General features: G+C 47.5%; 1 protein-coding gene and 1 pseudogene across 1 annotated transcript in view; one reads left to right on the forward strand and one right to left on the reverse strand.

Moving 5' to 3' along the window:
• MTMR7 (myotubularin related protein 7) overlaps window positions 1-27,725 on the forward strand; it is a 96,858-nt gene that overhangs the window by 32,088 nt on the left and 37,045 nt on the right. The window contains exons 2-4 of the mRNA XM_043971149.1: window positions 6,068-6,190; window positions 9,336-9,498; window positions 21,433-21,590. Coding sequence (XP_043827084.1) covers window positions 6,068-6,190; window positions 9,336-9,498; window positions 21,433-21,590 — 444 coding nt within the window. The remainder of the gene's footprint in view (window positions 1-6,067; window positions 6,191-9,335; window positions 9,499-21,432; window positions 21,591-27,725) is intronic.
• On the reverse strand, window positions 3,494-4,028 carry LOC122731196 (annotated as a pseudogene).

Below are 27,725 nucleotides of genomic sequence, written 5' to 3' on the forward strand. Positions count from 1 at the left end.
ATCCTGCCTAACCAAGTCCCCCTGGGGGATAGACAAGGACATGGACACAGTACATATTATTCTCTTGACTTTCCTCCACCCACCTTCCGTCTTCCCAGGCTGCTCTGAGTCCTTCATAATCATTGATGCTTATGAAACAGTAATATTCTGTTGGGTTACCTTACATTTCTCTTGTTTGCTCAAGTCTCAACGTTTAAGGCATTTTCTGTGACTACCGTCCACTGGGAAATGGCTCTTGAGCACAGAGATTTATGTTAATTCTCTATCGATCCTGGTTATCAGACAAGGGATATTTGCTTCAAAGTTTTTTTCCCCCCCTAAATGACGGTGGAAGCAACATTTTCACTAATTTCAAGGTTACTGGGAAGGAAGCCTGCTGTCATTAGAAGTAATTCTTATATCTGATTTCTAATTTTGTATTATTTGATTTTTCAATATTGAGGATTTGGACTCTCCATATGTTACTCTGGCCTTAATATAATTTTGATTTTAAACATTAACTGATGCCTTTATTTGCACCCCAGACATTTTTTGAGAGTGCTTAATCCCACTGAACTCTCTTCCTTCTTAGTCAAGCAAAACCAAAAATATCTGACTGCACTGACAACATTTCACACCTGTAACTCCCTCTCCCTCCATCTCTTTACTGTGAAAAGGGAGGTGTTAAGTCATGGATGGTCTGAGGCTGCAATTGTGCATTGTCATCATCTATGCCTATGGCTCTGCTCCCTCCCTCATACTCCTCAGTTCCTATCACAAGGCACTGTCTTCCCAGGATGCATTCTCCTGATTGAATAATTTGTCAGTCAGTTAACAAGCTCTTGCTCAGTATCCTGCCTCATCTTTTCCAGCTTGGCATCCTATAGCATCTGATGGTCTGGGCCAAGTTCAAATCTGCCTCAGCCAATTATAAAACAGACAGCTGTGTGATCCTGGGCCAATCCTTTCTCTCTCTCACACACACACACACACACACACACACACACACACACACACACACACACACACACACACACACACACCAGCCTTGGTTTTCTCATCTATAAAATGGGGATAATGATGGTACCTACCTTCCAGAGTTGTGGTGTGGGAAAAACGAGATATTGAAAAGTGCTTTGCAGCCCTTAAAGTGCCCTGCAGATGCTGTTGTTGCTGTTGTTGTGAGGCCCAACCGAGACAGCCCAAGCGGAGTGCTTTGCCAACCTTAAGTTGTTCTGCAAATGCTGGCTATTCCTCCTATCAAGTAGATGCTGGGAGTGCTTAGCACGGTCCTAGGCACTGAGGGGGGTGTGAAAGGAGTCATGGCAGAGTCCCCGGCTCTGCCTAGGACTTTTTAAAGGCTTAGAGCCTTTCTGGGTAAGTAGAGGCAGCATTGTGGTTTTCTCTTCCCCTCTGGGGAGCCAGATGAATTGAAGGCTTTCCCCCACAGTCCCCCGGGGGATCTGGACTCGGTGAAGACCTCCTGTGTCCTGGTGGCAGTCACTGGACAGTCATTCCTTTGGGGTACCCCCTTGGACTCCAGGGCTGCAGCCCTGCCTCCTCAGCCTGTGGTGTAGGAGCCCAGCCCCCATCTCTGATCATTGTTCTTAAAATAAAAAATTACTTGTTCATTCCTCGTTTCTTGCGTGATCACGTGTGGCTGGGAAAGGCACATTCTTTATTGAAAGCCAGGGCTGGATGTTCTTCTCGGCATTCCCCTTTGTGGCTTTCAATCCCGTTCCTCTCCCTTCACCAGGGCCCCTGACAGCTGGGCTCCCAAAGGACGGCAGACTTGGAAATCGCCTGGCTGCTGCCAAACTCTGGACCAGCAGCCTGCGGGCTGGGGATGAAGACATGGAAACATCTCATTATGTCTCCAGCTGCCCCTTCAGACACCTTGTGCCACTGCACAGAGTCATCCTCAGACATCCCAGACATCCCTTTGGTCTCTTCCGATGATCCACTTTGTTTGCATAAAACAGAGCCTTCCCAGTCGATCCCCAAAGAAACCTTTTCACACAGAGTGTTCCCTGGAAAGTGATGAGCGCTTGTTCAATTCAATCCACGTCCCTTAGTAAACCCTCCTCTCCGTGCTTCTGTTTGTGGTTGTTCGGTCCTTTGTGACCCCATTTGGAGTTTCCTTGGCAAAGAGACTGCAGCGGTTGGCCACTTCCCTCTCCCGCTCACTTTACAGATGAGGGGACTGAGGCAGACTTATCCGAGGTCACCCAGCTAGGAAGGGTCTGAGGCCAGATTTGAACTCAGGAAGAGGAGGCTTCCTGACTCCAGGCCCGGTGCTTTATCCACCGTGGAGCCACCTAGCTGCCCAACACTCTTGCCTTGACTGGAAATTGAACCCGGGTCTCCACCATGGGAAGTGAGAATTCTACCACTGAACTACCAATGCCCACAGATCTCTCTCTGCCCAACTGCACTGGGAATAGAAAGAAAATGAAAACTGGTCCTAGGTGCATTCTGTGAGGGGATTCAATATGCAAGGAGATCAAAGAATGCCGGTGATTTAAGGAGGGTGAAAGTATTAGACTGGGAATCAAGAGGGGCTTCCTGGAGGAGGCAGGGCCTGAGCTCAGGCGGAAGGGAGCTCAGGATTCCTAGAAAGGAGGATGGGATGGATGAGCGCTGGCCCCAATCATTGGGCATATATTTTCTCTCTAGCTCTTTGTGCTCACCGATAATGGCACCATGACTATTTGGTCTGTCGTCCTTTGCTGTCTGTCAGTAGCATCCTCCTCGTAATATGGTACCAGGAGCAGAAACTCTCGAGTCCGAGTATGAACACTTTAGGAACTTTCCCTTCCTAAATCCAAATCATTTTTCCTGAGGGTTGAAACAATATCTAACTCTGCTATCGGGGAGTTAGCAACCTCTCCACCAATAGATTCTCAGATCTCTTAGTATCTCCCGGCGCTTGATAGGTGTGAAATGATTCCTCAGAATTGATTTCATTTGGCTTTCTCTGATTATTAGTGGTCATGACCATTTTTTCTTTGTTTTTTTTTTTAATTTGGCTTGGAGATCGTCCTGCCCAATTCTTTTATTTTACAGGTAAGGAAACTAGAACAGTGATTTGTCCAAGCTCGTGAGGCTAAGGGAGCACTTTAGAGAAAGCAAGGAGTATTATATAGACCTAAAGCTCTCTCAGTGGGTCTTAGCTGCAGCACCCCCCCCCCATTTAATCAAAGTTACCATTCTCCCTCAGTTATACTTCTTTCTCTCCATCCAAGTAACAGCAGCAATAATTTCATCCTAAGCCATTTTATTAAAGGAGAGAATGACAACCTGAGCACCTCCTTCATTCATGTATCCCACCCAGTCCCTCTTTTGGTAGGATTTAGGAGGGTGGAGGAATCTTGCATTTCTAGGATCTAGTAACACAACTAAAGGACGATATGAGAAGGCTTTTGTGTCCCTGTTTTCCTGGGGTTCCCATTCTGGGCTGTCCCTCACCAGTGCTCCTGGAGTCGGTCCCATCCAGGCCCACAGGTCCTGTTCTTTAGTTAGTCCCCTGCTCTCTCCTGGAGGCAGGGGCACATTCTGTGGCTTTCGGGGCAGGGCCAAGGCTCTCAGACTTTGGTGTGTCTTCACGGGGCAGCTCTGTGTACTTGCAGGAAGAGCCCCGAGCAAGGTGGATTGGGATGTGGCGCCGGTTGGTCTCTCTCTTGGCCAGCACAGCCTGTGGTAGGTCAATATGGTACCGTGACACCAGGGCTACCAGATAGGGAAGGACACCACTGCGTTCCTCCCCTAATGCCCCTCGTTCCGCTTCAGACCAGGACAGGGGTCCAGGCCCACCATCAGGCTCCCACTGAAAGGGCTCTGCCAGTTCACCCACTTCCCCAACAAGGGCCAGGAGAAGGTTCCTTGGTTTATGCAACTGGCCCCAGTCCCTTTCTGCTGCAGACTCTGCATGGAGGTGGCAGATGTCCTCTAGCGTGGGCTCAAGCAAAATGGGGTATCGTGCCCCGCTGCTGTCGTTGCTGCTCCTCCGCCTCAGTGACCATCCCCTTGGGGTCGCTTGCCCCTAGCATGGTGCTGCAGAGTGAAGGGGTGGCTCCCATGCTGTGGAGGACCCACTAACAGTGAAGCCACGTGCAGCTTCCCAGCTCAACCCTTTCCCCTCCTTGACCATTTTTTCAAGTGCTCATTGATATTTTGTATTTTTTAAAAAAACAACGCTCCATATCTTTTGATTATATCTATTGGGCAATAGCCCTAAATCTTCTATATTTGTGCATATTCCCTATAGATTGAGAAATTTTTAGTCCACATTTTTTTCTTTTAGGTCCAGATACACCGATTTTAGTTGTGCAGATTTTAAATTTTTAAATAATCAAGATTGTCGTTTTTGCCCTTTTTTTGCCTTCTATTACTTATCTGCTAACTGATATTCCCTCTATCCATAACTGTGAAAGATAAGACCTTCCATTCTCTTCTTTTTTTCCCTAGTATGACTTTGTCCATTAGGAATTTACTCGTAATTTAACAAGATGGTGGCCAAACAGCTGGTCAGTTTTCTAACTATTCTCATCCAGTGATCCCCTGACCAGTTTGGTGTGTTTTTGGGTTCACCAGAGACTAGACTGTTGTACTCACTTGTTTCTAGTTCTTGCTTTGCTCATCTCCTCTGATGGTCTGGCTCTCTTTTCTATTTGGTACTTGGTACTTTTGGTAATTATTGCTTTGCAGTAATTATATCTGGCAGTAAGACTAATCTGTTCTGAACATTCCTACTTTTGTGGGAGATTTCCTTAGGTTCATTCCTTTTAGGCTATTTAAAAATTGATCTCATTTTACTTAGCAGCAGTAGAGAGAGCCCATAACTCAGAATCAGAGGACCTGGGGTGAAAGCCAGGCTTTGCTGCCTTAGAAAGATTACTCAAGTCTCTGGACAACTGAATGGGAGAAGGGTTGCAACCTCTACTCACACTTAGAAAATCATACATCCTTGAAGGATTCAACACGTAGGTGGGCCAGTAGATAGGGCACTGTACTTGGAATCAGAAAGACCTGAGTTTATGTCCTGCCTCACATGCTTATTATTTCTGCAAACCTGGGCAAGACACTCAGTGTCCTCTCATAAAATGGGGATAATGATAGCCCCTGCCTTCCAGAATTGCTGTCAGCATCAGATGGATAACATGTAAAGCACTTAGCAAACCTTTTAAAGCCCTACATATAATGGCTGGCTATTGTAATGATTAAGGATCGATGGGTGCCTTATGTGAGCAAAGTACCTGGGCCTTCAGTCAGGCAGCCAACATTTATTAGGCACTTGCTGTGTACCAGACCCTGTGCTAGTGCTTGGGATACAGAGAAAGGCAAGAGATCCTGCCCTCAGGGAGCTCCCAGTCTAATGGAGGAGACAAAATACCAACAGCCATGTTCAAACAAGATGTGTGCAGGGTCAGTCAAGGCTAGTCTCTGAGGAAAGGTCCTAGTACTTCTGGCCCATGGGCCGATGGTGTCACCAATGCTTGGTGTATAGTGAATGTTTGTCTTTTTGATCATAAGTTAAGCATTTTAACTGATGCTCACCCTAAAAGTCCATGAGGAAAGCTTTAGGCTGCTGCAGTCGAATGGTTCTCAGGCTTGGGAGCAAGTACATTAAAGGGAATATCAGATTGTGACTATTTGGTCTCCTATATGGTTTTTTTTTGGGGGGGGAGGGGGAGGGTTCGTGGGACAATGAGGGTTAAATGACTTGTCCACGGTCTTACAGCAAGGAAGTGTCAAGTGTCTTCTCCTATATGTTTTTTTTTCATTTTTTTAAACTTTGTTTTATTGTTTCTTGATGTCTCATGAAGTCACTAGCTTCCACTTACCCGATTCCACTTTTTGTTTGTTTGGTTTTTTTTGGTGGGGCAATGAGGGTTAAGTGACTTGCCCAGGGTCACACAGCTAGTGTCAAGTGTCTGAGGCCGGATTTGAACTCAGGTCCTCCTGAATCCAGGGCCAATGCTTTATCCACTGCACCACCTAGCTCCCCCCCCCCCATATGTTTTAATGATGCCCCAGTACCAGATGGTCCATTCACAGTTCTGACTTAGAAACTGGTTTCTCTGTTCAGGTAGAGAACGTGCGTCTGATGGATCGAACGTCTTCCAAAAAACCAGCCCTGGGGACGCTGTACCTGACAGCCACTCACGTCATCTTTGTGGAAAATGTGCCTGAAACCAGGAAAGAGACCTGGGTAGGTACTATCACCAGGATAGTCTTTCTATTCATGGTTATTTGTAGTATGTTTTGTTTGTTGGAATTTTGTCATTTCCATTTCTGGTGGGGGTCTCTGTAAACCAGTGATAAAGGCCGGTCTTGTCATCTTCTGGATGCCCAAATCTTGCTGAGCTCCATGGGAGACTTGGCCTTCATCAGCCAGAGACTTGGGCTTTGTTTCCACAGTCCGGGAAGCTCATCCTTGAGCAGCATTTTTGGTTAAGTGAGGTTGGAGACCTTCCTACAAGAAGACTGGAGGAAATGAGTTAGACAGTAGTCAAGCCTGAGAGCACCCCCACTGAGAGTCAGAGAGTGTGGGGTCAGATACTGTCCAGCCACTTGCCAAGGGTCACATGACTTTCCTGTGGTCTTGGATTGCCCTTCTGTAAAATGAAGAGGTTGGGGAGCTGGACTTGGGGGCTTCTGTAGCTTCAACCCAAGACCTCATCACTAGCTTAAGGACTCACAGCATTGGCTCCAGGGGTCAAGGACTGCAACTCCAAGGCCAAGGACTTTTGCTTGTTCTTAGACATGTAGAAAATGGGCCATTTCATCTCTATAGTATTTCCTCTTTTCTGAGAGGAAAAAAAAATGGTGAGTCCAGTCACAAAGAAAAAAAATGATCAACCCAGTCACCAATTTAAAAAAGGGTGAGCCTGGTCATACAGGAAAAAAAGGTGAGACCAGTCACAGATTTTTAAAAGGTGAGGGCAGTCACTCAACCAAGGAAAGGGTGTTTATGGCAAGCTTGTGAGGCTTGGTGCCCAGCAGGGGCATGCAGCCAGCTGGTCACGGCACTGGGGCTAGAACCCAAGTCCACAAGCTGTGCCCTTTGGCTCTGTCAGTTATATGGAGGTGGTTTCAGCGGACCTTTTCCCAGGAGGCTTGCTTGGAGGGGCAGAATCTCCAGTACAAGTTCTACAAAGAGGCTGAGGGTGGGATGCTCTCCTCTCCCATCTTCAGATCTTCTGACCACCAACAGTGGACATGAAAAAAGTCCAAGTGGCTTTTGGCCTGGCCTGTCACTGAGATCCCAAAAGAACCATGGTCCACCTCTCCTGGGAGCCATCATGTCCTCTCAGTGATTGGGTTCTTTATTTTGTTGTCCCCAGTGGCTCAGGATCACTCACTCACCCAAGGAATTCTGGGCCCACACACTTTGGCTCTGATCCCTGGGGGCTAGAAAACTGATCAGAGGGTCAGTTTCCATCTTTGGCTCACTGCCCCCACAATGGAATTTGTTCAAGAAAACCTCCCAAACCCAACTGAGGCCTGGTTTGTGTTTCCATTTCCCTCAGAGTGTTGAGCAGGGTCCTGAATTCCTCCAAGGCACTTGGGGCATACATTAGGTATGGGACAGTCTTCCCCACAGAATATGATAAGATGCTTAGATCTCACAGGAGAACATAATAGCCAACTGGCTTCCCTCTCCCTCCCCCACAGGAAGATTGAGATTACTCAGTCGTTGGAGTGGGTCCTCCCCTTTCCGCTGAGTCCTAAACAGCCTCCCCAAGATTTGCAATACAACCCTGTGGTCTAGACCCTCTTCCTCCTCCCTGGAAGGTGATTATCCTTAGGGGCTAATGAGCAAGCTGCCCCCTCTCCAGCAGACCTGTCTTATAACTCTAAACTTCATAGGGACCATGTGGGCTGTCGTCTTTCTTCAATAGATCACTGCCTCAACATTGTTTTTTCCTGGAGAGCTCATTCTAAGCAGTCCAGTGTCTGAGCTCTCCAACTTGGGGTTACCCATGGAGCATCTCCCGCAGCTGCTGGACCCAGGAAGGCTCCTTTCCCCAGCAGTGCATGAGATTCCATGGGCGTGCTCCTGAGGGGATGCCCAATCCCTCCTCTACTGTGGAAGTCCCTGGGGTTCAAGAGAAGCATCCTTCAGCTCTCCTCTTAGTCCTTGTGCAGACCCAGGTGCTTCTGCTAGAAGCTGCTATTGCTGCTCCTGGGGGAGGGGGAGGGAAAATCCTCTCCCTTCTTGCTCCCTTGGCTGCACCCTGGTAAGTCTTGGAGAGTTAGAGCCCTGGGGAGAGAAAGGAGAAAAGAGAGAGGAAATGGGAGAGGAGATAGGTGGAGGGAGGGACAGAGAAAGGGAAGGAGGGGGAGACAGAGAGAGAGAAAGACAGTCATAGAGAGAGAGAGACATAGAGTAAAACACAGAGAGACAGAGGAGGAGAGGAGAGAGGAGAGGAAAGGAGAGCCAGAGCCAGAGCCAGAGAAACAGAGAGAGACAGAGAGGAGGAGGAGGAGAGAGAGGGAGAGAGACAGAGACAGAAATACATAGAGAAAAAGAGAGGAAGACAGGGAGAAAGAGAGGGAGAGGGGAGGGGAGAGAGAGAGAGAGAGAGAGAGAGAGAGAGAGAGAGAGAGAGAGAGAGAGAGAGAGAGAGAAGGAAGGAGAGACAGACAGACACACACACACACACAGAGGACAGAGACAGAGACAGAGATCAGCTTTCTTTACAAGGCCTTGGAGAAAGGTGACTTATCCTTACTTGTTCTGAGACACTCCTGAGCGCTGATAATGATCCATGTTCTGTAATCTCATTAAGTGGATTGGGCAATGCCTAGAATAATCAGGGACTCCCTTTAATTCCCCTCCCCCTCCCATTACTCAGTTCATAGCCACTACATTCATAGTCCCCTTTCTCCACTTCTTCTCATGACTGTCTCTCATCCCAGCCAGTTGGACCCTGGATTTGAGTGTTAACTCTGACCTTGCTGCTGGAATGCCATGACTGAGGCCCGTGCACCTATCCCCTCTGATCTATCTTTCCACACTGGGTATCAGCCTATTTTTGGAGCAGGTAGCCTGAGGCTAACCTTTCCCTGGTCCATGACTCTTAGGATCGTAGATCTAGAGCTGAAAGCTACCTGAGAAGTCATCTAGTCTAAGCTACCCATTTTAAAGATATAGAAACTGAGACCCAGAAGTGCCCAGGATCATGCAGCTCTGTCTGAGCCCCAGGCTGGGGACAGGAATAGGGAATGAAAGGGTGGGAGAAACCAACTAGAAATTGGGATGGAGATGCCTGAAGAGGCAATGAGCATTGATCAAGCCCTTCCTATTATTGGCCCTTTGCTTGGCTTAACCATGTGATTGTGTGTTCCAGATTCTGCACAGCGAGATCTCCTCCATTGAAAAGCAGGCGACAACAGCTGGGGGGTGCCCGCTGCTCATCCGTTGCAAGAATTTCCAGGTGCTGCACCTCATCATCCCTCAGGAACGAGACTGCCAGGATGTGTACATCTCCCTCCTCCGCCTGGCCAGGCCAGGTAGGACTGGGGGCTTGCTAGGGAGCGAGTGAGCTTTGGCAGAATCTGCCAACGTGTCCAACCCACATTCTCTATCTTTCAACAGGAACAGTGTCAACGACTTAAAATCTTTCTGTGCTTAATTGCTCCTTAGATCTCCCAGTCAAACAAAGCTTTAGGAGGCTCCTCCTCTAGCATGACTTGTTCCTGATGCTCTTTGCGATGACTGCTTCCTTTTCTAGGCATTCACTAAGCATCCATTTAATAATGTTGCTGTTGTTGTTGTTCAGTAGTCATGGCTGACTCTTTGTGATTCCATGGACCATGCATAGAGTTTTCTTGGCAAAGAAAAGATACTAGAGTGGTTTGCCATTTCCTTTTCTGGTTGATTAAGGCAAATAGAAGTTAAATGACTTGCTCAGGGTCATACAACTAGTGTCTGAGGCTGGATTTGAACTCAGGTTTTCTTGACTCCAAGCTGCTAGTCTGCCAGGTATACAGGTCAGGCTCATTGTCCTATGCAGATTGTAGATTCCATTTTCTTCCTTTTCTTGAAATTCAGGATATTTTCCATTTTTCAGTCCAATAGTACTGGTCCTACTCTCCAGGATCTTTCCAAGACCACTGAGAGTAGCCCAGCAATGGCCGTCCTTTGAGTAGTCAGCATAGATAGCAGCTCATCTGCCCCACTGACTCGAACACATCAAGGGCCATGAGGCACCCTCTTATCCTGGGCATCAACTCCTCCTTAGAAGGCCATTTTTATTTTTCCCGTTTCAATGTAAAATTCGTTCTCTTTGTCAGCAAAAACAAAAACCAAACAAGTCAAGCATCTCTGCCTTCTTTCTGGAGTCATTATCACATGGTTCTAGAGCTGGAAGAAAACTGAGTCCCAGAGAGGTTAACTCACACAGGTTATAGTCAGATGTGGACCTTGAACCCCTACGTTCAGGGATAGCAAATCCTGTGGTCCTCTCACTACACTACATTGCCTTTCTCACCCTAGTGTATCCAGTCATCACTGTCTATCCCCAAGCAGCAGTTCTAGCCTTTTTTTTGATCTTCACATTTCCATAGTGGATCCAAAACCCTTGGATTTTTTGTGGTTGTTGTCCTTAATTTTCTTCCCCAGCCTCAGCTCATTCTAAGCTTTCTCATTCCTGATTCTAAAAGCCATGTATGTTTGTACCTACCTTTGTTTGCATCTTTGGGGTATGTATTTTAGAAATCTAGGATGATCAGAGAGTTCCCTGTGAATCCACATCCATCTCTTTAGACAATACTTCTTTTTGTGCTCCTCAGAATTGGTTCTCTTTTTGTCTTCAGAGGTTCATTCTTGAGGACTTCCCTTTTCATGGGCTGACTTTCTCCTGACACTTTTTGGTCATGAGATGTTCTGTGTCATTCCTCTGAACCCTTTGAAGGGGTCTTTGAGGTATACTGAAGATAGAGTCCTGAAGCACTGCGGGGAAATCCTGGGACCCTGAGAAGCTATTTATGGGAAGGCTGTTCTTCTGGGGTTCTAGAGGTCATCCTCTTTCAACCCCATCATGACCTTGTTGTTCCTCTCCCAAATCCCCACCCAAAGTAGCTTCTATAGAGGAATCCATGGGGTATAACCAGTGTTATCTCATAGTTCCCTGTTTTAACTCAGTATTCTCACTGGGGTGTACAGGGTGTTCAGGGAGGACTAGCACCTCTGGAGTGAGGGCTGCTGGCCCCTTCTCAGGGCTGCTCATCCACCTTTGGGGTCCACCTCACCCAGCTCTCACCTGCAGCTCCAAGAAGCTGTAGCATGTGCAGTGGCCACACTCTAGTAGAACCTCAGCAAACAGGCTTCAGGTTAGGGGGATATCCATCCTAAGTATGTGAGGACTTACCCCAGCATAATGGGTGGATAAGAGCAATTTATTCCAATGGCCATGAAGGCAGCAGAAGCAGGTGTGGTGGAGCTTGAAGCTTGGCCAGACACTGAATATGCCCAGGTCATCCGCTGCATCCTGGCCCATCCCCAGTTGTCCTGACTTTTGTCTTGCCATTGAACTTTGATGCCTCTGGAAGAGAGTGAGGCTGATGAGGTCGTGCAGCTCTGCCTCACTTAAATCCAATTCATGAACAAGCCAAGACATCACCCTGTCTTCAAAAATGCTAATTAAATGATAAGCTTAGTGATTGCTACACTGCCTAAGGAATGAAAGGGCTTTCAGCCTCCCCTAAATTTCCAAAGACCCACTTCCTCCATCCTAATTATGACTTTCTTAAGCCTTGAACTGGTTCTAGAGATGTTCAGAATTGGGGGCAGAAGCATTATAGGATGCCATCAGCTCCAGCAGAGCAAATGGTGCCATTTGGATGGACTAGTAGACTTTAATGTGACTTTAATGAGGATTTTGTTCCACAACAAGAGTATCACAAAGCACCATTGGTCTGGGTCACATTAAGCAGCACGTCTGGGCCATTGGTCTTTTGGTCAATCTCAGAATGAATATGTTTCAGTTGCACTGAAAGTTGGGTCTCCAGTGTGACATGACCATTTAGGGGTCACCCAGATTCCAAGGCTGCCCCTCCTTCAAAGGGCTTGGCTTCTGGCCTCACACAAACTCTGATTCATCCTGGGGTGGGGGAGACATGACACTGACCCTCCCCCCCCAAAGAAGGGAGTCCAGTTTCTCTTTTTTTGTCCCTGATCTGGAGTAGAACTCTGGAGGGAATCTCTAAAATACCGCTTAGCTATGGTTCCTGTGGAGAGTCTCTCCCAAAGTGAATAACCAGCTCCCTTCTAGCATAGGAACTCAAGATGCAGTGTGACTGTCAGGTGGAAGGCAACTGTTTGTGTTCTCCATCAATAATTTAACCAATAGGGGCTGCTAGGTGGTGCAGTGGATAGAGCACCAGCTCTGGAGTCAGGAGTACCTGAGTTCAAATCCAGCCTCAGACACTTGACACTTACTAGCTGTGTGACCCTGAGCAAGTCACTTGACCCCAAATGCCTTACCAAAATAATAATAATAATTTAACCAATAAATAAATATTGTTGAAGTACCTACAGTGTAGGGCAGCTAGGTGGTGCAGTGGATAATATGTGGGCTCTGGAGTCAGGGGGATCTGAGTGCAAATCTGACCTCAGACATTTGCTAGTTGCATAACCCTGGACAATTCATTTAACCTCTGGAAAAGGAAATGGCACACTACTCTAATGCCTTTGCCAGGAAAACCCCAAATGAGTCACAAAGAGTTGGACACAACTAATCAAATGAATAAGACTACCACCTCCTATGTCCCAAGCACTGGGGATGCAAAGAAAGGCAGAGGACAGTCCTTGTCCTCAAGAAGCTCCCAATCTAGTTCTGTGACTCTGAGCAAGTCCCTTAACCTCTTGGGAGCTGAGGAAACTCTCTATGATTCTAAATTGCAGATGAGGTCCCGATTTTCATTGATGTTGAGAATTTCCTCACTTGGGACTTCCCCATACCAAGGAAATTCCAGGTCTCATCACTTTCCCTCTTCCGTCCCCAGGACTTAAAATCTTAGAGGGTTTCTTAAGGGACTTGCCCAGAGTCACATAACCAGGATGTGTCAGAGGCTACATTTGAAATTAGATCTTCCTGATAAACATGGGTGGGAAAAGGACCACAGCTGGCTGGGGTCAGGGAAAACTGTGTTCCTTGCCCCAGCTCCCCCTTCCATGGCCCACTTCTGTAAGAGCCCACAGGGTGCCCCCTAGTCCCAGAATGTCCTCTACTTCTCTCTGCTTTTTGGAATCCCTAGCTTCTTTTAGGGTCAGTGGAGATGCTACATCCTGTTGTAAACCCTCTGTGGTTCAATGCTTGTCTGTCAATATAAAGAGAGTAATGCAAATAAATAAAAAAAAACAAGTACAAGTTAGGAAGGAGGAAAAGCCATTGGAGGGGAAGCAGGAAAGCCTTGGCTTGAGCAAAGTCTTAAAGAAAATTGGGGATCCTAAGAGCCAGGTGAGGGGGAGTACATCCTAGGCATGAGACACTGCCAGTTCAAAGGTGCAGAGAGTGGAGAGTGGAGTGTGTGGGAAACAGAAAAAAGGCTTGTTTGAGGGATCGAAGAGTATCACTAGTGGCTGCAGAGCCAGTTAGTGGCAGCCAGTTAGTGGAAGACCTTAAGTGTGGCTGGAGGAGAAGGTTGGGTTTTGTGGGAGAGGCTGTACAGACAGAGCCCCTGAGGCTCTCGCAGGAGAGGACTGACGAGGTCATGCCTGCCTTCGGAGGATTATCTTGGCATCTGGGGTCAGCAGGTTGCAGAAGAGAGAGTCCGGATCAAGGGGCCATTTCAGAGGCTGGGGCAATCGTGCAGGGAGGGCTGATGAGGGCCTGTGTGTGTAGAGAGAAGGGCACAGGGCCAAGATTTGTCTTGGAGAAAGAACTGGCAAGGCTTGGCACCTGCTCTTTTCTCTGGTCATCGAGTTCATCCCTCAAGGAAGGTGCCAGCCCTGCCACAGCCTCTGGGGTGTCTGCCTCTGCTGGGGCCCCTGGGAAGGGCAAAGGCCGGGGCCACTTGGGGGATCTGGGGGCAGTAAGGAAGCGCACATCGGACTGGTTGCTTTGGGAATATTCAGCATTTCCAAGGGGGGGCAGTTGTCCGGGAAGCACGTTTGGGGCAGGTCGAGGAGGGCTGGCTCCCTTTCCCTGGCTCACAGAGGATGATGATGCTGATTCGAAGGGAGTTCAGTGGACATGATGCTTGGCCCTCATTGTGAGGATGGCCCGGGGAGACTATGGAGTGGAAAAGCCACTTCAGGGTCCTCATCGTTGAGGGCAGACAGGCAGACTCCTGAGCTGGGGAAGCTGGGCAAGACAGAGAGGCAGTGACAAAGAAAGGCAAGGCCCCTCGGATTCCATGTCTGAAGGAAGGAAGGCTGACCATGAGAATTCACATGTGATCAGGGTACAATTGTGGGAGGGAGCCAAGGCATCCATTGTAGCCAGTGGGCATGAGCTGTGCCACCCAGCCACCAGCAGCTGGGATGGGGGGATGATTAAATACAACACCATCATGAGGCACTCGAGTCAGCCGCTCGGCGGCAGAAGCGAAGAGGATGAGGCTAAATAGTACTGACCTCCTCAGCCGACTGCCTGGATTGGCCCCTGCTTCCTTTAGGGCAGAATGATCATGCCAGAGCCCCAAACCTGCTCTCTGCCCAGAATGTGGGCTCGGGCTCCCCAAGAGCCCATTAGGGAGAAAGAGGAAGCCCTTGATGCTATCTGGTGTGAGATGCTTGTTTCCAGGGGAGAGCTCCTGCGGGTGCCCAGGGCAAATAGAATTTTCTTAGTGAAGATGACCTAGTGGGGGCAGCTAGATGGTGTGGTAGTAAAGCACCGGCCCTGGATTCAGGAGTACCTGAGTTCAAATCCGGCCTCAGACACTTGACACTTACTAGCTGTGGGACCCTGGGCAAGTCACTTAACCCTCATTGCCCTGCAAAAAAAAAAAAAATGACCTAGTGTCCTTGGGCACCATTAACTCACTTTGGAAGTAAATTTATTTACCAAAAACATTTTTGCTTTTAGTATTAAAATAAATAAGACTTAGCAACCAATTAGATGTGGTTAGGGGCAAGGGATGGGGTGAACAACCCCAGTGCTGTGAACGTGGGTGGTGGGAGACCGGTGCTGCTCTCCATAGAAATTGGGGGCTGGGTGGTGCAGTGGCTAGAACACTGGGCTTGGAGTCAGGAAGCCCTGAGTTCAAATCTGGTCACAGGCACTAGGTGAGCGAGGGCAAGTCTTCTGCCTGCCTCACTTTTCTCATCTATAAAATGAGTATAATAATGGTGCCTTCTTCCCAGGGTTGTCCTAAGAGTCAAATGTTTGTGAAGAGCCTTGCCGCTCTTAAGGTAGTACATCAATGCTATCCCAGTTATTATAACAGAAATAGGAAGGTCTAGGAAGCCCCAAACAAGGATTGAATGGACCATCAGACTCACCCGAGGGGCCAGGGAGGGATCTTGCACAAGGAAGGATCTCCATTGGTCCTTGAGGTATGGAGGGACCTCACTGGGCAGAGATGGGGAGAGTCCATTTCAGCCGGGTGATGGTGGAGCAAGAGCTGAGCTAAGAACACAGGGTGAGAAGGGAGAGAGAGCAGCCTGTTCTGTTGGGAGGATCCCTGGGGAAGGAGCTGAGCTTCTGTAGATAGGCTAGAGTCAGATGGCGGGAAGCTGTGGCTGCTCAGCCTAGAAGTGTGGGCCTTCCTCAGTGGCAGAGGGGAGCCTGAGGGTCTGTGGATAGAGCAGCGCTGTGAAGTGAGGGGGTGTCCTGGGAAGATGCCTCTGGGGAGCTGAGTTTGCCCCTTTGAGGCCTCTGAGGGGCCTGCTCTCTGTGCTTGGCTGCCTGTCCCGTCCCCCCCCCCCCACCACCACACACACACACAGCCTCATCCCATACACTCCATACGTGCCTTCCTCAGCAGGGGCAAGTGCACATCCACCCTTCCAGGTGGTCTTGTCCTGATTTCTGCATTTTGTCCTCTTGTTATATTTGGGGGTCAAAGCAGCCTAGAATGCTGTTGTTCAGGCATTTTTGTTATGTCTGACCCTTCGTGACCCTATTGGGGGTTTTCTTGGCAGAGATACTAGAGTGGTTTGCCATTTCCTGCTGGTCATTTTGCAAATGAGGAAACTGAGGTAAACAGAGCTAAGTGACTTGCCCAGGGTCACACAGCTACTAAGTGTGAGGCCAGGTTTGAACTCAGGTTTTCCTGATTCCAGGCCTTGTGCTCTGCCTAGCCCAGGGTAGCTTATGCCTAAAGGCTGGGCTTGGAGTCAGGAAGACTTGGATTCAGATCCCACCTCTGACACTATCCCTGTGACCTTGGACGGGTCACTACTTAACTTCCCTGGGCCTCAGTTTTCTCATCTGAGCTGGACTAGCTGGCTTCTGAGGGCCCTTCCAGGCCTATCTCTATGATCCTGTGTCAGCTTCCTAGAGTAGATTCTCTGGTGACTTGGGGGTCCCTCAGAGTGGGGATCCCAATGTCGGGGCAATGAGATGCGCTACCTCCAGCCTCCCAGAGTCCCAGGTCTGGAGCATAGAGAGCTGCTCAATTCATGTGGATTGCCTGCTCTCTCAGAGGACTTGGCCCTCTGAGGACATCGAGGCCAGCTGGGCCCAGCGGCCTCCCTCCCCCACTCTCTGAGGTCTCCCATTCTTCCTGCTTGCTCCTGACCAGGAGGCCCCGGCGGCCCTGCTCACCAAGGCTGGCTGCCCTCCTAGTGTCTTTGCTCCCATCCCTGCAATCCCCTCTGCAACACTGTCCCTTCTCCCTAGTCTGCTGGTTCCTTTACCCCCATTTCCCCATGGCCTACCCTGTGCTTAAAAACCCTTCCCGGGACCCTGCCATTTCTAAGCTGACATCCAGACTTGTAGACTAGTCAAACTTGTAGAGTCACATCCATTCATTGCCCCACGGTCCTCACCTCGCCCTTGCTTCTCAGCCCTCATAGGCCGGCTTCCGACAGCACCAGTGGAAGTTCCTCTCTCCTGGCCATACCTGTTGGTTTGTGGTCTGCGGGGCAGTGAGCCTGCTGTGCGTTTGACAGTTAAGTGGGGCCTGAGGATGCAGACCCCCGTCCCTGGACCCTCAGCTATTTATCTCTCTTCCTCAGATCCTTCTAACTGGCTCAAGTCAAGCTCATTGTGGATGCTGCCCCTTAAGGTTTTCCCAAAGTTCCTCATTTGTCCCTCACAACATTTCCCCAGCTTCACTAAAATCTTTTGGGAATTCCCTGGGTTTTTTTTTTTTTAAGTCTGATTTTGTCCTTTTTACTTGTCAAGATCATCCTCAAGGCATTTGGGAAATATTGCCGGTCCACACGTGGTGCGCTTCCTTCTTCCTTGATTGTGAGTCATTAGCTGCTTTTGTTGGTGTGTGCCCTGCATTCCCCATGGGTTACACTTGGAATAAAAGTTGGGGGAGAAGAAAGGGAGGGAGCTAACATCTGTTCAAGAGGATGAGTCCCTGGATGGAATCCAAGAGCTTCCCCGGGGCCTCCGCAGGCCTCTTCTTATGATCCCTTGAAGAAACTGGAGGCGGGGCAGGCTTGGGGCAGGCCAGAAGACCTGTCCTGGATTGCAGCTCACCATCTGGATGACCCCTGAATACACACATCTTTTCACCCTTAGTTTCCTCTTCTGGATATTTCATTAGATCGTCTCTGAGGGCTTGGAAGCATAGATCTATGCCAGGAGGGGACGTGGGCATCCATCTAGGCCCAATGCCTCATGTTACAGATTAAGAAACTGAGGCCCCCAGGAGTTTGGTACTTGCCCAAGGTCACACAGATTCACTCTCAGCCCCAAAGATTCCATGACTTTAAACCTTGGAGAAACAGTGTGGAGGCAAGAAGATCCAGATTTGAACCCAGGCTTTGCCACAACTGTTGGTGTGGCCTTGGAAAAGTCTGTCCCTCTCTGCACCCCAGCCTTCTACTCTCTGAACTAGAGGTTTGAGCTGTCTCCCCTGTGAGCTTCCCTGGGGGCTACCACAGTCCACACTTCCCCAGCCCTGGCCGCCTCCTCGGAGGGGGCCAGTTGGACACTAGGAGGATCACAGGACAAATCCAAGAAATGAGCCGGCAGTAAAACTCATGGCCTCCAATGGCTACACACAGATGACCAAAGCTTAAATAACAAATAAGAGGCTCCTGAGGTCCTCCTTCAGGCCAGAAAATTTGGCCTCACGGGTATCACTGAGACTGTGGATGAATCCCACAACTGGACCGTGGCTCTGGATAGGCATGCCTTATTCATAAGTACAAGCAGGGGCGGGTAGCATTGTATATGAAAAGGATACACAGGTAAGGAAATCCAGGAACCAGAGAACAAAAACATGATGAAAACTGTTTGGGTGAAAGCTAAAGGAACTAAAAACAGAAGTGGTTTTATCTTTGGTGTCTACTAGAGACCACCTGGGCAGAGATTGGAAATAGATGAGGAGGGTGGGAAATGGATCACAAGCCTGCTACAAAGGCAGGAGATAGCAGTGATGGGGACTTTGGTTATCCAGATATTTGCTGGATTGCCCCCCTCCCTGTCACTGTCCACATGTATATGTTGTAGTCTTATACTTAGGTTCAGAAAATCAACCTCACAAGCACAGGATAGGGGAGGTATGGTTAGAAAGCAATTGGTCCTGGGGAGCAGGGGCAGCTAGGTGGCACAGTGGATAAAGCACCAGCCCTGGATTTGGGAGGACCCGAGATCAAATTCGACCTCATACACTTGACACTTGCTAGCTGTGTGACCCTAGGCAAGTCACTTAACCTTCATTGCCCCCCCCAAAAAAATAAATAAAGAAGAGAGCAATGGGTTTGAAAATGATCTAGGGGTCTTAATAGACTGCAAGTTCAATATGAGTCAGCAGTGTGCTGTGGCAGCCCATGTACAAGGTTCACTGTCCTGCAGGCCAGAACCTGGGCGACCCCTGGTAACATAGGGGATGGCGAGGATTCCTTTCAAACATCAGTTGGACTGGGTGGCAGTAGGGCCCCTTCAATTCTTAAATCCTGTGATTTGGTGAAGTGATTGGATGCCCGTGTGTCCTGGAGTTCTTTATTTCCTCTGACAATATCCTGGAGACATTGAGGATACAGAGAGACATGTGGCAGAAATAGTTTCTGCATGCTGTGTGCACAGATGGTAAAAGACATGGGATTTGAATGCCTGGGCTCCTGATAGCCAGGACCACTCTTATATGTACAGCACCCAGGACAAGCCATGGGAGGGCTGAGACCAGACTTGGGGCCATAGCTGTGACTCCAAGGTCTACCTGAAGATCAGTGACAAACCCAGGGCTAAAGAAATAACCAGATCAGGAGCATCAGTGCATGTACACCAGGAAGTCCGGCTGCACTGGATAATCCCTGACGGAGTCAGTTGTTTGGTTGGTAGCTAAAGGATTGTACCACCTGGTGGAGAGATGACATATTATGCCCCTATTATGGTTAATTATATGTAATTAATAATTACATATTATAAATTGTATAGAACCATAATATATAATTACTTTATAATTTCATAAAAGAAATTATATACTTAATAATTATGTGCTGTTGTTTTATTATATATTAAATTTTATCATTAAATAATCATATATGCCCATTTAATAATTATATATGATAAAGCATGTATAATTATGTTGTAATTTCATGTAATAAATTATATATAATTAACAAAGTGAAAGCCTATTTTCTGTAGGCAAGAGAGAGCAAGATGTGAGCCTGTAGGGACTGCTTAGTCTAGGGTAGTGCCTCAGATGTTACCCAGGACACCTTCTGACTGTGCCCACAGCCTAAACCTGTGTTAGAAATGCATTTGTGGTGCAGCTAGGTGGTACAGTGGATAGAGCACCCGCCCTGGAGTCAGGAAGACCTGAGTTCAAATCCAGTCTCAGTCACTTGACACTTACTAGCTGTGTGACCCTGGGCAAGTCACTTAACCCCAATTGCCTCACAAAAAAAAAAAAAAAGAAATGCATTTGTGAGACAATCCTTTTAAGAACTGTTGATAGTGTGGCCTGACACTACAGGCTGTAGAGCCAGCTTGTGTCACAAAGGAAGCCCAAGGAGATGAAGGGCCTGGTCCAAGGTCACTCAGATAGGAAGTAGAAGAAACCTGTCCTCAGGGCTTGTGATGACAAATCCAGAGATGTTTCCTCTTGGCCATCCTGCCTTCCTGGCAAGGCCTAGTAGGCAGTATTTTATTGGGGGGTTTTGTTTGTTTGTTTGTTTGTTTGTGGGGCAGCTAGTAAGTGTCAAATGTCTGAGGCCGGATTTGAATTCAGGTCCTCCTGAATCCAGGGCGAGTGCTTTGTCTACTGCACCACCTAGCTTCCCCCAGTAGGCAGTATTTTTAAAAACAAACAACTTTCTGCCTTGGAAGATCTTAGAGCATTAAAGGAAACTAGAAAAAATGCTTCTGCTCTTTTCTTTCTGACCCCAGATCCCATCTGAGAGGATTCAAACCCATCAATGACTAAGTCACTGAATTCTTGTGTTTGTACTGAAGCCACGGGCAGCACCAGGGTGAGGGTTCCTTGATGGCGCCATGCTGGCTTCTGGTACAGTGTGAGAGAGCACTACCGATGGGGGCTCGGACAGCATCTGAATCATCTCTGGCGGGTTCTGAATTTGTAGCCACTCTGGCCACCCCCGAAATGTGTGCCTTGCTTGTTAAGAACTACAGCTCTGAGGCTGTCACTTTTGAACAGGCTAATTGGCATAGTGCATAGAGAGCTGACCTTGGAGTGACAACCCGCCAGAGATGTAAGAGAGGATTCAAACTTACAATCTCTCATCATCTTTGTTGGTACTGGACTTATGATTCCATAGTGGTAGGGAACTCATTGGGAAGCAAACTCCCTCCACCAATGTAGATCAGCAGCGGCCCTGATGTGGTAGAATTAGAGACTTGGAGTACACAGGCAGTGTGACCTCTGCTAAGGCAGGACCCAAATGCAGGTGTCCATTGAGAGAAGGCAGGAGTTCCAGGAACTACTGACCACTCAAGGACCCAGTGGGAGAAGGCATGACTAGCATCTGGAGGCCATGTGATGGGGGGGGGGGGAAGGGCACAAGCTAGGATGGAGCTAGATAGAAGGGAAGGACATGGACTGTGTAAAAGGCTGGGGAGGAGTGTGCCCCCCCTCTTCATCAAGCTTGGGTGGGGAAGGGAGGCTGTTTGCAGTACACAGAACAGGGCTGGGGATGCCGGGGAGGGTTCAGCACCCTGGAGACTGTCCATATAACACCCTACTTATGTCTGTGCATGGGTCATGAGAGAGGGGAGCCAGTGCAAGGAGGGCTGCTCTAAATCTGGTCCTCGTGCAGGGGCCCTTGGGGAAACCCCTCACAAGCACTGCTGGAACAGAAAGGGCATCCTGGGGTGCCTGGCTCTCACCTCCCCTGCTGGGGCCTCTGTCTTTCAGTGAAATATGAAGAGCTGTTCTGTTTCTCCTTCAACCCCAAGCTGGATAAGGAAGAGCGGGAGCAAGGCTGGGGGCTGGTGGATCTCCGGGAGGAATACAAGCGCATGGGCATCCCCAACAGCTGCTGGCACCTCAGCGATGTCAATAGAGACTACCGGGTAAGTGAGTGCAGTGGGTGGGCGCACAATGGGGCCCTAGCCCTTAGAGACCTGACTGACAAGACTTAGGAAGGGCTCCCTCAGCTCTGATCAGACCTCACCTCTGCTCCTTCTAAAACTAATCATTTATGGAGGACAGCTGTGTGACTGTGGAGGCCAGGAGAGCTGGCCAGCGCTTGTTGCCCATTCCCTGAGTGCTCAGTGTTCTTGTGCACATAGTAGGTGCTATAAAAAGGCTTATTTCCTCCTCCTCCCTCCTCCCTCATGAGATCCTTTACTTTTCTCTCAGGGAGGAGAATGATCTCCATCCTTTTTTTTTTTTTTAAAGTAACTTGAAGGTGTAGGGTTCATGGCACCAAAACCCAGGAGAGACCTGGGCTTCCAGCCCTGTTCTGCCTGGAGACCTTGGACAAAGGCCCTTCCCCTCCCCCACCTCACCCCTCTCCAAAAAGGAGGCGTGTGGCTGGGATGATTTCCAGGGCGCTTTTCAGCTCTGAGATTCTGGAATGGAATCTTCCCTCTCCGACCTGTGGTTACAGCCATGTCAAGTTGGTGTTAAGTTGATTCTAAATGCAATCCACCTCCAGAGAGAGAGAGCCAATGGCGCCTGAGTGCAGATCAAAACATCATTTTTCTACTTTATTTTTCTTGCCCTTTCTTTTGTGCAGCGTGGCTAATGGGGAAACATGTTTTGTGTGATTTCACATGCGTAATTGGTATCACATTGCTTGCCTTCTCAGCGAGTGGAGGAGGGAGAGAGAGAATTCAGAACTCAACATTTTAAAAATCAATGTTAAAAATGCATCAACAATACATTTATTTTTTCTCTTTCTTTCTTTTCTTTTGGTGGGGCAATTGGGGTTAAGTGACTTGCCTAGAGTCACACTGCTAGTGTCAAGTGTCTGAGGCCAGATTTGAACTCAGGTCCTCCTGACAACAGGGCGGGTGCTCTATCCACTGCACCACCTAGCTGCCCCTATATATATATATATATATATATATATATATATATATATATATATATATATATATATATATATATATATATATATATATATTTAATCCTGAAATGGGAAGTTTCTGCAGACTGGGACCCAGAGAAGGTTTGGTCCCTGCTTTTTGGAGCTTGTGCCAGGTGTTCAATATTGAACATAAAGCTACATATAAATATTCCAAAGCATGGGAAGCATTTCTGGAACTGGAATCCTCAAGCTGTCCACTGGGAAGGGACCTGAGAGTGCCCGACTCTTCTCCCTGGAGTGCTTTTGATGTTTCTGGTCATGGTAAACTGCTTATTAAATAATATCATTTTTTAAAAGAAAGAAAGTGCAGGGCATTTTACAGGATAGAAGATATCTTGGTGGCTGAAGGGAATAGCATAGAGAGGTCTGGAAAAATAGGCCTTGAATGCCACCTTAAAGACTTTGGAAGGCAGCTAGGTGGCACAGTGGATAAAGCACTAGCCCTGAATTCAGGAGGACCTGAGTTCAAATCCAACCTCAGACATTTGACACTTTCTAGCTGTGTGACCCTGGGCAGGTCACTTAACCCTCATTGCCCCACAAAAAAAAAAAAAGACTTTGAATTTCCTCCAGTAAGCAGAAGGCAACAAAGGCATTTGAGAAGAGGAGTTGTTGTTTGTCCTTCGTTCTTGAAGAGGACCATGACATTGGGGTGATGTCATGACTTGCAATGAACTGGATTTAAGTGAGGGAGGGCTGTGCAAGGTCACCACCTCACTCTCCCCTCCAGAGCCATCCCGGTCCAGTGGCAAGATATACATGAGGACAACTGGAGATGGCCCTGGATTTTTAAGGCAATTGGGAATGTGACTTGCCCAGGGACACACAGCTAGTAAGTTTCTGAGGTGAGATTTGAACTCAGGTTCTCCCAGCTTCAGGCCCAATACTCCATCCACTGCACCACCTATCTGCCTGGATCTGTGAGTCAGATTAATCTGGCAGCCAGGAGTGAGTAAGATCTAGTTAATTCAAAACCCATTTCCCAGATGTCTTTAATCAATCCCTTTGGAAAGCTCCAGGTGGGGGAAAATTACTGATGGGTGAACAAGGTCAATTTCCTTTGAGTTGCTCCTGTCGGCTTATTGTTTTCCTTTTATTTCCTGTTGTTGGGTCTTTGGGTTTTGACAACACTGTCTGTCCCCTTATAATAGAGGAGAACAGGGCACAAAAGCAGGTGGGCCAGCTGTCACTTCTGAGAGGGGGGATGCCACATCGCTCAGCCATCATCTTCTCTCTCTGTACCAGAATGAGAACTTCAGTGGGCATCCCCTGGAGCCCAGACAGGTCATTACACTCCACTTGCCTTGGGGTTGACTTTCCCTGTCACTGGGAACATCACTTTCACAGAATCAGAGAAGTTAAGGCATGGAAGGCCATCTAATCCACCCGTACCCCAAAATAACCCCACTCTAACATCCCCGACAAGTGGTCGTCCAGCTTGTGCTTCAAGACTCGCCAGACCTCCAGGCAGCCCATCTCATTTGGGGACGGCTCTCAGTGTGAGAAAGCTTGTCCTCACCTCCTGCCCAAGTGGGCCTCTTGGCCATTTCCCCATCACTGCCCCTGGTTCTGCCCTCAGGGGGCAAGCAGAACACGGCCTGTCCCTCCCCCATCTCACAGACCTTCTATAACAGACAGTGATCATCTCACCGCAAGACTTCTGTTCTCTTCTCTAGGAAAAACAATCCTATTCCTTCCACTAATTCTCAAATGACCTGGATTCAAGCCGTGGACTTGCTTTGATCTCTCTCCATTCACCAAAGGCTTCTCGTGTTGCTCTGAATTCCTCATAGTCATCATTGCTTGCCACACAATCACATTCTCTTCCACCACAGTCTGTCAGCCATTGCCCAACTGATGGGCACACGCTTTGTTTCCAGCTCTTTCCAACCCTACCAGATGCTGGTAGAAATCTTCTGGTTTATCTAGGAACTCTTATTTCCCACTTTGGACCTCTTTGGGATATTTTTCCAGGAGCAGGAGGTAGGTGGCTTAGTGGATAGATAGAACATTGGATTTGCAGTGAGAAAGACCTGAGTTCAAATCTTCCCTCAGGCCCTTACTAGCTGTGTTACCATGGGCAAGTCTTTTTTAAAAATTTATTTTATTTTAAATTTATGGGATAGGCATTCCCTTGATTTCCAGTTCTTTGCCACCACAAAGAGAGCTGCTATCAATATTTTTGTACACTTGGGTCCTTTTCCTCGGCAAGTCTTTCAACCTCTGTCAGCCTCAGTTTTCTCATCTATAAAATGGAACAATAATGGCACCTACCTCACAGGGTTGTTGTAAGGATCAAATGGGATAACACAAGTAAAGTGTTTTACAAACCTCCAAGCACTATATTTGTTGTTGTTCAGTCATTTCAGTCATGTCCAACTCTTGCGAAGAAACTGAAGTGGTTTGACATTTTCTTCTCCAGTTCATTTTGCAGATGAAGAAACTGAGGCAAGCAGGGTTAAGTGAATTGCCCAGGCTTACACAGCTAGTAAGTGTCTGAGGCCAGATTTAAATTCAGGTTTTCTTGTTGCCAGGTATGGTACTCTCTCCACTCCGTGCGCTGCCCCCCCCCGCCCCCGCCAGCTGCCCTAAACTACTGTGTACACACTAGCTATTATTACAACGAATTAATAAATTAATGAATGATGATGGTGATAATGCGTACTGCACATTGGACTTGTGTTCCACTAAAATGCTCAGATCTTTTTCATATAAATTGATATATAGCCAGCCTTCTTTCTTCTTATACTTCTGAAGTCAAAAATTTTGGACCAAAGTTTGACTACATATTTTTCCCGTTTTAGCTTCATCTCATTAGCTCAGTGTCCTAACCTGCCAAGACCTTGTCAAAAACTGCAAGTTAGTTTAACAAGTATGTCTATACCTAAGACAATAATGAAAAATGTCAAAAATAAGTAAATAAAAGGTCAATCCTGGATCACTAGGGTACTCCACAGGAGACCTTTCAAGCTCGTGTTGTGTCATCTATGCCTGTATTGAGAGTTTGGCCATTCCCTAGTTTCTGATCCAGCTAATTCTGCTATCATCTTGCCCTTATTTCTGTATCTCTATTTACACAATGATGACAGAAAAGATTAGGGGCTCTGCTAACATCTATATATAGTATAGCCACACATTGCCCTAATCTGCCAGCAGAGTGGCCCTGGCTGGCTCTGTGTGACCACAGCTTCCTTTCCCAAATATCCACTGACCATCCTTTTAATAATGCATACTCCAGGGGACAACTGGGCGGTGCAGTAGATAGAGCACCAGCCCTGGATTCAGGAGGACCTGAATTCAAATGTGACCTCAGACCCTTGACACTTACTAGCTGTGTGACCCTGGGCAAGTCAATTAACCCCCATTGGCCCACCAAAAAAAAAAAATGCATACTCCAGTTTTGCCAGGAATGAAATTCAAGCTCACTAGACTATATTTTGCAGCCATTATTCACCACTCTTTTCTGAAAATCAAGAGAAAATTTGCCCTTCTCTAGTCCTGGGTCATTCTTTCTCCATTTCTTTCCAAATCCCTGTCTGGCTTAACGGTCACAATGTCCATGCCTTCCAGTATTCTGAGATGCAGTATCCCTGGCTTGATAATTTGAACTCTCTCCCTGCTTACCTTGGGTTGTAACTCCCCATCAACCACTTCTGTTCTACCCTTCCCAGGCCAAAGATCATTTTTCTTGGCAGAGAAAACAAATAAAAAGACAAAAAGAATTGGCTGGTTACACCATCTCTTCTCCTCTGATTCATATCTCCCATTTAGATCCAACCCTCCCTCACTTAAATCCAACTCAGTGAAGCCATGACATTACCCCAGTGTCATGGTCCTCTTTGGGAATGAAGGATGAACAACAACATTCATATCAAGTGGATCCTGTCCTTTCTTTTATCCTCCTCTTTTCCCCACTAAAGCTTAAAAATAACCCACAGTCTTTGAATGCTTCTTAGCCAGCTCATACCAGCGCTACCGAGCTGATTCTTTTGTTTGTTTTTTCCAGGGCAATGAGGGATAAGTGACTTGCCCAAGGTCACACAACTAGTAAGTGTCAAGTGTCTGAGGTTGGATTTGAACTCAGGTCCTCCTGAATCCAGGACCGGTGCTTTATCCACTGTGCCCCCTAGCTGCCCTATCAAGCTGTTTCTAAAATATTCAGAATCAACATTTACACCTCAGAATTCGGCAAACCCTACAAACTAGGGCTTGATTGTTTTGTTCATTGTCTGGACATAAGAAGGTGATGGATAAAATAGTAGTAATGCAAAGTAAACCTAAAAATGTGCCATGTGAACTTCCCTCCCCCTGCTCCCAAGGCCCTTGCTTATTCTTTTGTTTGTTTGTTTTTGTTTTTGTTAGCTGCCCCACTGCCTGGCTTATTCTTGATTTTTCCATCCTTGAATATTCATGGAGGACCATTTCATGCTTCTGTGTTCATTTCCTGGTACCTGCCCTTGCTTCCATCTCCTGTACATAACCTTGAAGAATCTAGGTTGCAATAAGTCAGTGTTCAATAAATTACTTGGGGAAGAGCTTCCTATTAGACAAGAACTGCTGAGAAAACTGGAAAATACATCTCCTATGACAATAAGCTCAAAATGGACTTTGGTCTCAAATATTAAAGGTGAGACCACAAAACTCAAAGTGAAAGAGAACCAGATCAGTTGCCTTTCACAGCTACTGCTAAAGGGAGATCCCTTAACTAAATAAGGGATTGAGACGATCACAAGAGATTTAATGTCTAACATTGATTACATGGAGTTTTAAAGTTTTTGAACAACCAAAATCAATGCAACTAGGATAAGAAAGGAAGCTATCACTTGAGGGGGAAACTCTTTGCCTCAGATATTTGCTCAGGGTCTGCTCTCCAAGATATATGGGGTCTGACTTAAATATATAAGACCAAGAACCCTTCCAGGATGCATACACGGACAAAGATTATGGAGAAACAGTTCTCCAAAAGAGACTGACAAATGATGAATCACTGTATGGAAGAATGCCCCAAATCTTTAACATTAAGACTAATGCAAATCAGAAGAACTTGGCACAGTGGATAAAGCACTAGCTCTGGATTCAGGAGGACCTGAGTTCAAATCCAGCCTCAGACACT

The sequence above is a fragment of the Dromiciops gliroides genome, chromosome 6 (assembly GCF_019393635.1).
Source record: "Dromiciops gliroides isolate mDroGli1 chromosome 6, mDroGli1.pri, whole genome shotgun sequence".
Taxonomy (NCBI): domain Eukaryota; kingdom Metazoa; phylum Chordata; class Mammalia; order Microbiotheria; family Microbiotheriidae; genus Dromiciops; species Dromiciops gliroides.